Consider the following 13,557-nt stretch of genomic DNA (forward strand, 5'->3'; position numbering starts at 1 on the left):
ATAAATACCCAGAAGTGGAATTGCTGGAACATATGGTAGTCCTATTTTTATTTTTTGAGAAACCTTCATACTGTTTTCTATACTGGCTGTATCAGTTTACATTCCTACCAACAGTGTACAAGGGTTCCTTTTTCTCTACATTCTTGCCAACCTTTGTTATCTCTTGTCTTTTTGATAATAGCCATTCTAACAGGTATGAGGTAATAATCTCATTATGGTTTTGATTTGCATTTCCCTGATGATTGGTGACATTGCATACCTTGCCATGCACTTTTTGGCCATCTGCATGTTTTCAGTGGAAAAATGTCTGTTCAGATCCTTTGCCTGTTTTAAATTGGATTGTTTGGGTTTTTTTTACTATTGAATTATATGTATTCTTTATATATTTTGGATATTAACCGCTTATCAGATATTGGATTTGCAGATACTTCCTGCCATTTGATAGGTTGCCTTCTCATTTTATTGATGGTTTCCTTTGCTGTGCAAAAGGTTTCAAGTTTGATGTAGTCTCACTTATTTATTTTTGCTTTTGTTGCCTTTGCTCTGATGTTTATATTTTAAAAGAAATTTAGCATATTAGGGAATTTAATATTCTCTTACTTAATGAAGAAGTTGGATGCTACAGCAGATTTATGTAGGATTAAATGTGTAACCAAAAATGAGATTAAAGTTAAAAAATTTTATAGAAAGTATATGAGAGTACTAAAAAGGAGAATTTAAAAACATAGTGTCTGTTTTACAGTATATGTGATTTAGTTTTCTTTTAAAAAAAATATTTTTATTGATTTCAGAGAGGAAGGGAGAGGGAGAGATAGAAACATCAATGATGAGAGAGAATCACTAATCAGCTGCCACCTGTATGCCCCCTACTAGGGATCAAGCCCGCAACCTGGGCATGTGCCCCTGACCGGAACCGAATCTGGGACCCCTCAATCCATGGGCTGACACTCTACCCACTGAGTCAAACAGGCCAGGGCTAGTTTTCTTTTCTTACATTTGGAAAATTGAGTTACTGTCTTAATTGATTTTTCATTTGAGTTATAGCTTTTTGTTTTAAAAAATGTTGTATTTTGCTATTTTGAATAATAAAATTTTAGAAGTTTAAGATTATAGAACTTTGTGAACTTTTTCATTTTATATAAATACATGAACATGTGTGAATTATACATATATAAGACTATTATAGAAATTTCAGTATGTTCAAATTATTTTAGATACATGATCAGAACTTTATATTAGATCTGTTCTGGGACATTTTTTCTTGTTGATTGGCGAACTCTCCAGATTTAATAGTATCAACTTTTAGGTAATTATTTTCTTTTCCATATGGTTCTGGTTACTTTTTTGAGGAAAGGAAATTAAAGATGAAAACTAGAGTTTAGGAAAATGGGGAAAAGGGTAATAGTGGGATCAGAATTGCATTCAATGAGCAAAAATATATATGTTGCATGCTCATGTGTGTTGGTGTGGTGTTAGGGAGCGATGGTGTACAGGGCATATGTCATGAGTTAGAGTGATACTGTGTTATGCCTCTAAAGAACTTAATTTTTTTTTTTTAATATATATATATTTTTTATTGATTTTTTACAGAGAGGAAGGGAGAGGGATAGAGAGTTAGAAACATCAATGAGAGAGAAACATGGATCAGCTGCTTCCTGCACACCCCCTGCTGGGGATATGCCTGCAACCAAGGTACATGCCCTTGACTGGAATCGAACCTGGGACCCTTGAGTCCGCAGGCCGATGCTCTATCCACTGAGCCAAACCGGTCAGGGCTAAAGAACTTAATTTATTGGAAGAAACCAACAAGTTACCAGACTGTTATTCTCTGTGCTAAGTGCCCTGTCTGGGTATATAAATTGAGATTAGGTTTGTTTGCAATATGATAGAAAACTGAAAAGTAGTAGCCTCAATAATACAGAACTTTATTTCTCATATGTAAAGTCAAAGAAAGGTCTGATATGGTAGTCACTTGGTCTTCAGCCTGTTAAACTCACAATGTTCAATACTAATAGAAACATGGGATACTTTCTGTTGTGCTCCAAACTCTTTGTTCCTGATACAGTCCAAGCATCTAGGAGTCAAGACTGCTAGTCTTCACATCTCCCCAGCTCATACCTCCCCTAACTCTCCTCCACGTTGACAAATACTATTTTTCCTTAATACTTCTCCAACTAATTAGGAGGGGGAATTTTCCCTCTTTCTGCTGCAGTAGCAGTGGAGTGGAATGCAGAAGCAGAATTTACTACCAGTTTGACAGGCAGAAAAGCATCACTTGCATTGCAGTACTGTGTGGAAGGTACATGCCCTCAAGTTTATAGATATTAGGTTGAATTTTGGAGGTTTCCCTGTACTGCACTTCAATCTGAATGAATGAATATTATTTATATACTATTCAATTAAAGGCTATAAAACCATGGGATAAGGATTATTCAGTATAGGAAACTATTGAGGACAAACATTTTCCTAGTGTAGCATGTATCAGCATTACCCATTAAATCAGTGTTACATGTCACTAAGGTATGTATGTATTAGATCCTATAGTGGAGTAGTAAAGTTACTATCTAAATAAAATATTTTACAGTAGTGACAGTTCTGTTTCAGTGTTTTCTTTGATTCTTTATTACTATTCAGTGATATTAAGACTCTGTGGCCAGAATACTCTCCTGTAAAAAAACAAACAAACAAAAAAAACAACCCCACATCATTTGTGATACAGAGTGAATAAAGGATCAAATAGTTTTTTTAAAATTAATTAATTTTATCTTTATTGTTGAAAATATTAAAGATGTTCCCCCTCTTCCCCCTACTCACCCCCTCCACTATGCTTCTGCCCTGCCCCAGGCCTTCACCACACTATTGTCTGTGTCCATGGGTTATGCATATATGCATATAAGTTTTTTGGTTAATCTCTTCCAGCCCCACCCTCCCCCCTTCCCTCTGAGATTCATCAGTCTGTTCCATGCTTCTGTGTCTCTTCAGATAGTTTTTAAGAAGGCCTTTATCCAATTTAGTTTTTAAAGCATATCAATTAAAGCATTTGGATATTTTAGTACTTTAACTTCCTCCATATTCCATTTATATTTTTATTTATTCATTTATCACACATTAATCAGTTAGAAGTGATGCGGGAGGGGATGGTGGTCCAAAGATGAAATGACATTCATCACAGTCTAGAAGAGTCAAACCACATAATAGAGTATTTATAACCCAGTTGTTTGTTATTCTAGCAAAGAGGAGTTCAAGAAGTCAGTGAATTTGTCTTCATACTGGAAATTAGATATTTCTCTTCATGGAAGTTCATTTTTTCTGATGGAAAGGAACAAGAAAGAAATGGGATTTTATGATTTTATTTTGTGATTTTTGAGCTTTAAAAAACACTTAAAAATTGGTAATTTTATGCCCTGGTCTTAAGAATAATTACTACTTTATTACTATTTTTTAGCTTTCTCTTTTTTTTTATATATATATATTTTATTGATTTTTTACAGAGAGGAAGGGAGAGAGATAGAGAGTTAGAAACATCGATGAGAGAGAAACATCGATCAGCTGCCTCCTGCACATCTCCCACTGGGGATGTGCCTGCAACCCAGGTACATGCCCTTGACCGGAATCGAACCTGGGACCTTTCAGTCCGCAGGCCGACGCTCTATCCACTGAGCCAAACCGGTTTCGGCGCTTTCTCTTTTCTATGAATTATTTTTTCTAGCTTAGATTTGATTATAATATTAGGAAGCCAACTTGAAAACAGGAAGTATCTTATCCTGGTGAACTTCTGAGAGCTGCCATGTACTAGCTTAGCTGCTATTTTTTGCTATTGCAGAAAAAAAAAAATCACCCGTGTATCTTCTTTCTGTCTTTGATTGTAACTACCAGAATTGCTGAGTGGGTCAGCAGGCAATTGAAGCTGGAGTCATTTTCCTTGTTCAAGAAGTGAACAAGTTATCTCTGTTGTATTCTTAACCAGGCATCCTGTCACATTTGTTTGAAGCATGGTTATTCTTAGAAACATTTTCCTTAGAGTTACGGACCTTTTCAAGGAGGATTTGATACTAGAAAACAAAATAAAACAAAAACATCTCCAATTCAAAGTTATAGCCAAAATGCTTTCTTAAAGTTCATTTAAATTGACTTACTGGGACTATGCTTATAAATATAAGCATACCGTTTTTTTAAAGTCTACATAATTTTCTCTTTTCCCCCCCTTTGTAGTTGGATCGACTGGTTGTGGATGCAGCAAAAGAGAAAAGAGAGATGGAGCAAAAACATTCCACCATTCAACAAAAGGTAGCTGAGGGGAAAAGTTAAAGGATATTAATTTCCATTTTACTCAATTGTTTGAGTATTGGTTTTTAGCAAGATACTGTTGTGTTGGAACAAATCCTTTGAGTTGCTTTAATAATTAAATTTGTATGTGAATTCCTCCTTTTTTTGTCAAAAGTAAAATATTTTTCAGATGTTCAGGCATTTGTTCTATTGTTCTTTTATATCAAAATATTTTAAATCCATGCTCTTGAACCAGTTTGCAAAAGCATCAGTCTGTTAGGGCCTTAACTAATTTAAAAGTGGTCCTTAGTTAGACTTTAAAACACTATAGTTTCAGGTAGGCTGTTACCAGTCCCTGTAAAAGTGTGTGTGTGTGTGTGTGTGTGTGTGTGTGTGTGTGTGTGTGTGTTGGGTTGGGAGCTGGGGGTGGGTAGGTAGGGTGGAGAACACCTCAGCATCAATGTGTATGTCTGGTATTATGGGCTTCCCATCTGGCAGCACTCTAAGGCAGCACCCCCCCCATCTTTCATGTGATGCTGAAATTTCACTTGCATTTCTTGTTAATTTGCCTAAGCCTAGCTAAACTGATATTGGAAAAATATATTTTTAAATGAAAATTTAAATATGAAACCAGTTTTTATTTATGTGTGCTAGAAGCTTTGAATATTACAAACCTGGAATTCAACCTAATAATATCTTATATAGTCAGTGATATTTTTTGTGTAGTAATCTGAAAACAAAAGGAGAGAATTATAGATTGAATATAATAGTACAAGCAAATGACAAGATGCCTCTATCCTGTCATGGCAGATGCCCTAACTATGAAGGTGGTTTTCCCAGGGCGAGGCTTATTGATCACATTCCTGATTTACTAACCCCTGAGCTTTTCCCAGATGTGGGAAACTCAACTGCATAATTTGTGGTAGTGGAGGGCTGTGTTTGTACTTGCCCCTAAAACAGCGGTTCTCAACCTGTGGGTCGCGACCCCTTTGGTGGTCGAACGACCCTTTCACAGGGGTCGCCTAAGACCATCCTGCATATCAGATATTTACATTATGATTCATAACAGTAGCAACATTACAGTTATGAAGTAGCAATGAAAATAATTTTATGGTTGGGTCACAACATGAGGAACTGTATTTAAAGGGCCAGAAGGTTGAGAACCATTGCCCCAAAAGGAAAAAAAAGATGCCTTCTAACATTGTTTTAAAGGAATCTGTTCCCTTGTTGTTGAGCAATCAAATCAACTTTTGTTATGGTTGATTTAGAATTTAAAATACCAGTAAACTAGATCTAACATAGAACATGTCAGTGGGGAAAAAAAAAAGAAAGTGAAATCAGTAATAAAAGTAAGGAAAATTTTATTGGTGATGGGTTATTAATACTCAAAGAGAAATCTTGTCTACCACTCCATCTTTAAATTAGTTACTTCTAGCTATAGTCTAGTAAGACTAGCTCCATCTTTTGTTTTTGTTTAAGGTTAAATTACTTTTGGTTGGGTAACTTTCTAAAATGACATTACCATGGAAAGATTTTAAAATATTTGGGACCAGTCATTTCTAATTAAAACAAGAGGTTATGATATTTGTGGAAACACAACTGTTTGCTTAAAATAAATTATTTGATTAATATTATGCATCCTTTAATGCCTTTCCCTATTATGTACACAATTCAGTTAGACTATTAAATCTAAAATTAATTTATTTGATTTTAAGTAATAGTCTATTACTATTTTCCTTTAAAGAAAGTAATGCTATTTTTTTTCTCATTATATATATATATACTTACTTTTTTTCTGCCCTTAAATGCTGACACAAGGCTGCATTACAGGTAAAATAAAAAGGGGGTGGGGGGAAGAAAACAAGATCCAGTCAACTAAAAATTAAGGGAAAGTATGTCTAATGTAATTATTTTGATTTTCAAGAATTGAAGTTGACCAATTAAAGAAATAAAGATGCTATGCATGATCAATTCATGTAAACTATTTTTCAAAATGTTATACCATTCCCATTAGGCAGCACTGTATGAGAATTCCCATTGCTCCTTGCCACCTCATTGTATTGTGAGAATTTTTTTTTCTTTTTGCCTATTTTGGTGGGTAGATAGTGACATCTCATTGTCATTTTAATTTATGCTTTAGTCACAAATGAGCTTGAATACCTTCCCCTATGTCTCTAGTCACTTGGATATCCTGTTTGTGAAATGTCTGTTAGTCTTTTTTTCCCCGCTTTTTCCATTAGGTTGCCTAACTTGAACATATTCTTCATATATTCTGACTATATGCTCCCTTTTAGGGTAATGTGTTTGTGATTTTCACAAGCTGGGTGTTTCTTTTAAATTCTTTTATGGTTTTGTATGTGTGTATGTGTGTGTGTTTGTGTGTGTATCTTTTCGTGTATTGCTTAATAAATCCTTCCCAACCCAAGATCATGAAGATATATTTCCTGTATAATCTTCTAAGTGTTTGCAGGTTTGCCTTTTATGTTTCGATCTTTAATCCATCTGTAATTGTGTATGGTGTGAGGTAGAGATCCAATTTCCTTTTATTCTCACATTGATAGCTATTCAGTTATTAAAGAGTTTATTCTTTTCCTACTAGTCTGTGCTTTATTCTCTGTTATATATCACATTTCCATATACATGAGGCCGGCTTCTGGTTCTCTATTCTTCTTCATTGTGTGTGTGTGTGTGTGTGTGTTAATTGTGCTAATACTCTGCTGTCTTAATTATTTTAGCTATATAGTACCTCTTATATCTGACAAAGTAAAGCTTCCTCTACCCTCTTTTCTTCAAAAGTGAATTGCCTAAACTTTGCATTTCCATATAAATTTTAGAAGTATCTTTTCATGTAGCATAAAAATCGCTTTTGGGAATTTGATTGAGAGATTGCATTAGAAAAATGTGATCAGTTTGGAGAAGAATTCATATCTTTATTCTACAATGTGTTCTAATCCATGAGCTTAAAATATTTTCTTCATTTATTTAAGTTTTCTTCAATATCCTTCAGAAATTTTGATAATTTTCTTATACATCTTGTTATTTATTCCTAGACACTTATATTACAAATGTTATTGTAAATATTATCTTTAATTTTTTTCACTGTTTACTTTTGTACATAGTTGAGTAAAATTGACTTTTCTGTATTGATTTTATAACCAGTGATCTTGTTGTGTTCTTTTTAACACTAATCTGTCTCTGGATTCTTTGTGTACAGCTTTGGACGTTCTGTGAACAAAGTCTTACCATCTGCAAATAATGATAGTTCATTTCTTCCTTTCCAATCCTTTGCTTTTTGTTTGTTATCTTGCTGGCTAAGACTTCCATCATAATCTCAACTCAAAGTGGTAATGATGTTCCTTCTTGTCTTCTTTGCAATTTCAAAAGGGAAAGCTTCTTCCTCTTATTGGCCAACCTTATTCTTGCCTTCTGTTCCCTGGGCCCTACACCAAAGCTTCAAGTTCTCCGATGAGTCAAATGTTTTTAAGGTGAAAGCTAGCTTCCTTGCTCTGCTTTCCTCTTTGGCTTCCAATTTTCACTCAATATTTTACCTTTGAGTATTCCTTTCTGATTTGTCAGCTCATCAATATATTTACATGCTAATATATATTTTACTCAACATTATTAGTTACTTTCATTATAAAATAATATAGGCCTTCTCATTTTAAGTACTATAAAATATTAATTTGATATTAATAATAATGAAATTAAAGGCCTAATTTACCTCAAAAATATAATTGAAAATTAGAATACTACAACTGTACTACATTTTCAATGAAGTCTTATTTGATATTTTAGATAGGATCAGGGTCATTAAAAAACTGCTGATGTTACAAATGAAACTCAGTTATAACTATTGCTGACTTAATCCTGTCTGCATAATTATATAAATTATAGCCTCAAAGAAATTTTAAGTGAAGGAATTAAAGTTTCCCTGATTTTTTTCCAAAGAAAAAATAGAAAGAAATGTACTAATTCATTTATAGATTGTTTCATTTGATTATTTTGTATTATCATGTCCTCTTATGGGTTAATTTTGAGACATGTCAGGTGAGTTTTGTTTTTAATTCTGATTTTAGCTTACTTCCTTTTTCCATCTTTGTAGACTTTTAGGTTTGGAAGGCCCTTATTTTTTCTCACTCTGCCTCCCCTTTAGTGCAGGAACTCCATGTCCAGCAATCTTGGCAGGTGCTCATTCAGCTTTTGTCAAAATCTTTCTCAAGACAGAAAGTTTACTACTACTTAACAAGATAGCATTCTAATTTTGATCATTGGTCCAGAGTACTTTTGAAATTACTGAGACTGATTTTTAAAGTTTTAAATTTGGGGATAGCAGCAATCTTGCATTTTTATCAGATTACTTTGGAAGTTTATCAGGAAAAAATTTAATTGTGGGATTTGTGATTTCAATATTTCATGAATCCTTGGGATAAATCTAAAGTTTATATTGTATACAAGTGAAGATTAGAATGATAGGTTATGAATGATTCTATAGTCCTCATATAAAAAAGAGAACTCGACATGCGCACTTCAGACTGTCGCTTTCCTTTGTAACACTAAATTTTATTTTAGGACAAAATGCCTTTATCTTATTTTATTATTCCCATATGGTGGAGTTATTACTCCTATCAGATTAAAAAACTACAATGATAGTAATATAATTAGAAAATAGTGGTAATACCATTTAAAAGTATCCATATTCCCTTTTTAATAGCACACACATCACCATAAAATGTTGGGGAAAATGAAAACATTTTAAATATAACACCCTGCCGTAACCGTTTTGGCTCAATGGATAGAGTGTCGGCCTGTGGACTGAAGGGTCCCAGGTTCGATTCCGGTTAAGGGCATGTACCTTGGTTGCGGGCACATCCCCGATGGGGGATGTGCAGAAGGCAGCTGATCGATGTTTTTCTCTCATCGATGTTTCTAACTCTCTATCCCTCTTCCTTCCTCTCTGTAAAAAAAATAATAATAATAACACCCTGTATAATATTTAGTTGTTCTCTTTGTATACATATTATTTTGTGCTTTTAGTCACAGTGTGTATAGAGTTTATATTGTTTTGTTTTCTCTTTCACAGTATATTTCATACAATCACCTGTGTTTTATGTCATCATCATTATAACAATTATTGCATAATAGTCCACTGAATTGAAATTCTTCAATATGTTGATGCATTCTTCTGTTATTGAACATTTAGGTCTCCCCCTTTCTTATGACTATTGTTGATGTAACTATCTTAATGCGAAGTTTTTCTACCATTTGAGCTGTTTTTCTAGGATAAATTTTTTGTCTAGCAGCTTAGTCAAATCATGAAATTTCTTGTGTTATTTTGTCTAGGATTTCTCCAGTGATGATTCTAAGTTAGAATATAATGTAGATGCTGCAAATGGCATTGTTATGGAAGGATATCTGTTCAAACGAGCCAGCAATGCCTTCAAAACTTGGAACAGGTAATATATTTCAAATAATAGCCTCAATTTTTCCATATTCTCAGTCTTCCAACTTTTCTTGTCATTTGGCAACTCTTTCCTTCATAATTCTCTAAATTCATAGTTCATGGTAATTTTCCTGAACCCAGTTCATTGAAGATAAGATGCCCTCTAGGAAAGGAGACCCTAAGGAGCAAATGAAAAATGACAACACTAACTTAAGCAAAGTTTAAACCAGGAAGCAAGGAGTTTTATAGTGATTGGTCTATACTGATTAGACCATTATAATAAGGACATTTTCAATTTGAGCTACCCCTCATATTTGTTAGGAAATAGATCTGATTACAAATTATGTGTTGAATATAATGGGTAAATAGGCCAAGTGAACTCTTCCCCCCTTTGATTTCCTGTCCTATATGATGTTTTGTACATTTTCACTTAGTTTATGAATTTTAAACAGGGTGATTCTTATCTTTGCAAAAATTTTAATTAACGAGGAGTTTTAGGAAATGCGATTGTTCATATGTGAAGTGTGTATGGTAGCTGGTGCTCCTTTATTCTAAACTTGATAGCTACCAGAAACTCTGCATTTTTTTTGTTAAATTTATTTCTATAAAATATTAATTCAGTAAATTTTGTTAAATGAATGAATGTGTAAAATATTTTATTGTATTTTCCCATGTATTAATATAATAAAGTGAAATCACTTCAGACATTAAGGCATTAAAAAAAAGATTGGGTTGTCTCAGGATAATCCTGAATAGCAGTCATTAATTTTTTAAATTCAGTGATGCCTATCTTTTTGCAAAAAAAAAGATAGTAGTCAGAACAGTTTTGTATTAATTAAAAGTTGTATTGGGTTCTAGTTAATTGATTTTCTATTATATTATAGTTGAATATATAAATTTTATTCTCTACTTAAACATAATATTAATTCACTTAATGATGGAGAAGATTTTGTTTTTAAAAGTGTACATTAGCAAAATAAGAAGAGTTTTCCTGGTAAGTTTAGTATACATTTTTGTTTAAATGGAAGTGACCATGCTTGAATATTTAACATATTAAAATGGGTTCCTAGTGTACTTATTCTGATTTTTTGGTGAAGAGGTTATAGAGATAAAACATTCATTAATATTTTCAAATTTGAGCATTTCCCAAGAATTTGGTATTACCAAATGTTCAAGTGGTACATGGTGTGTTTTATTTGAAATTATTTTTCTTTACCTGAGAATGAATATAAACTAGAAAGAATAATGATTATATTTGACTAGAAGCCTGGTGCACGAAATTCATGCACAGATAGGGTCCCTAGCCCTGGCCAGTGATCAAGGCCGATCTGTGGGGCGACTGCCGGGGCAATTGGGGGCCCGCACTGGCACCCGCCTTGGCTGGCCTGCATTGAGCATTTGCCCCCTGGTGGTCAGTGTGTGTCATAGCAATCTGTTGTTCTGCCAGTCATTTTGCCGTTTGGTCAATTTGCATATTAGGCTTTTATTACATAGGATATTAAGCCTCTTTGAGTTATATAGAACTTTAAAAATAATATATGAATATAGAAGGACCAACTAAGATGGTCTAGTTAGAAATAATTTTATGACCTATAGTAAAGTGAAACTCTGTTTTCTAAGCTGTAAAAACCAAGACAATAATCTTTCAAACCTTTCCTGGCATATTTCTATAGCCGGAGTAAGAAATATAAATAATGTGATTATCAAATTTTTATAGTAAAGATATTTCAACCAATTCAGTTTCATGAGGTAATTTTAACCTTCAGATTTCAAAACAACTTACTTAAAGTTTAACATAGTGAAAACCCAATAAATCCATAGAAACTATACCATTATGTTAAGAAGAATGAAATGAACTTTCATACGGCACTCTAGTGAGAAATGATGTCAGACTTCAAAATGAAGTACAGTGTTAGTGGAAAATTACATTGCCATTTAGGAGAGTAGAAAAATTTTAAAAATGTACATTAGCAAATTTGAATTCTGATTTAAGCATGGACCTTATTTTTATTATTTGTTTCATGAATATTAATTAGCATAGATAATAAAATATAACTAAAACCAAGTAGGAAATAACTATTCTCAATTGTAGACATGTAATCTACTGTTTGCAAAGTGAAAAAAATAGTACCTATATAAGTGAGACTATAAAGGAGAGGCTATCTATATGTAATAGGATGACACTTATTAATTCAAATCATAGATCATAGTTTACCACCCTGATTGTTAGTAAAGAAATGGAGGTGCTGAGAGATGGTTGCTCATTTAAGGTTACACAGCTGGTTTGTGACAAAATTGAGGCCCCAAACCTGGCATTTTTTGAAAACTTGATATGGAAATTCCAAGCAGTCTATATTTTGATACAACAAAATACAACTTCAGCTATTAAAAAAAAAGCTTAAGGGAGACATCTGTAATAGTGTCACAATTAAAAAAAAAAAGAAAGTTGGAGGATTAACAAGAAAAAAAATAGCTTAGAAACTAGTCAATTTGCATTGTTATGAAAAATTATGCATAGCAAATTAATTTTCATGAACTTTTAAAGAACATTTTGATGAAAACACTGGTAAAAAGCAGACTTGTAGGAATAAAGTATATAAACACTATATAAAACTCACAAACAAATGCAAAAGTCAAAACCTTGTAACAGAAGAGTTAAGTATTTTTTAGGTTATAAGTCTATAACTATAAAAGGAAAAAGAGTTATCTATTAAATGTTATTTTGACTTTCTTCTGCTTTTTAATTACAAAAATTTAGAATGTATCTGAATTTCTTATGAATTTTATGAAAGGTTGAATCCCAGAAAGTACTGCAAATAATTTTTCTTTCCATATATATGACTTTAGTGTCTAATCTGCTTCTCGAATTCTCTATCCAGCTTGATTTAATATAATCTAGCCTCTGAATAAAAGACTATTTGTGATATTTGTGCCTTAACTCTAAAAATCCAGAAATCCAGCTCTTCAAATATTTTCCTGCCCACTTTTAAGTTTGTGTGTGTGTGTGTGTGTGTATTTTTTTCTGATTGTTCATGCATTATATTTAGGGGAACATTTTTTTTTTTTGGTCATAATCACCATAGGTACCAATCACAAATTTACCATTATTTGTAGTTTTATAGAATAGTGGCATATAATATTTTCAAAATTAACTTTTTAAAAAGACCTCCTTTCTGAGAGAAATGTGAATTTGACTACGAATTTCTGATAGTTTTAAAACCTGATCTTGTGCTTTATAAAATCTAAGTATATTTTGACAGCATTATTCTATAACCTGAAATTAACTGAAGAGATCATATTTTGTGTGATGTGGTTGAGATATTGTAAGGAGTGAAAACGTTTTATGTTTCATGAATTATTGAGTTTGTTTCTGGTTGATTTAAGATATTCTTAGTTTTTGTGTCTTAAGATTTTTATACATCTATAATATATATATTTTCTGAGAACATGTAAGATCTACTAAAATAATATTTCATTTTCAGGCCATTTTCTCAGTGTGGCAGCTTTACTTCAGGCTCAAATCAGTGGTAGATGAATTACTAGTACCTATATTTCTCTTTTACTTTTAATGATAAATTCAGAAAGGATGATTAACCAGGAAAATAATTATATATTAAAAGTTATTTAGTTTTAAGCTGGTAAAACAAATAAAACTGAATAATTATGTGCTATGCTCAGTCTATGTTAAATTAAAAAATAAAGCTAAAGGAATAAAATGTATTATACAGTTTCTTAAAGCAGAGCATCTATATGCTGCTAATACAGATATAAATTTTTATTTGTGTGACTTTGTTTAAAAATAAGATGTACATACATAGGTTAAAGATGAACTCTACTTATGTGTGGCCTTA

The 13,557-nt window shown here is 32.6% G+C and overlaps 1 protein-coding gene across 4 annotated transcripts in view; it reads left to right on the plus strand.

The window, feature by feature from the left end:
* Positions 1-13,557, plus strand: part of ACAP2 (ArfGAP with coiled-coil, ankyrin repeat and PH domains 2) — a 142,941-nt gene that overhangs the window by 86,985 nt on the left and 42,399 nt on the right. For all 4 annotated transcript variants that reach the window (XM_070406524.1, XM_070406525.1, XM_070406526.1 and 1 more), the window contains exons 9-10: positions 4,213-4,287; positions 9,607-9,719. In XM_070406524.1, the coding sequence (XP_070262625.1) occupies positions 4,213-4,287; positions 9,607-9,719 (188 nt within the window). The remainder of the gene's footprint in view (positions 1-4,212; positions 4,288-9,606; positions 9,720-13,557) is intronic.

This window comes from Myotis yumanensis, unplaced genomic scaffold, assembly GCF_028538775.1.
Source record: "Myotis yumanensis isolate MYYU_CA2020_CCGP unplaced genomic scaffold, mMyoYum1.0.hap1 SCAF_2, whole genome shotgun sequence".
Lineage (NCBI taxonomy): Eukaryota > Metazoa > Chordata > Mammalia > Chiroptera > Vespertilionidae > Myotis > Myotis yumanensis.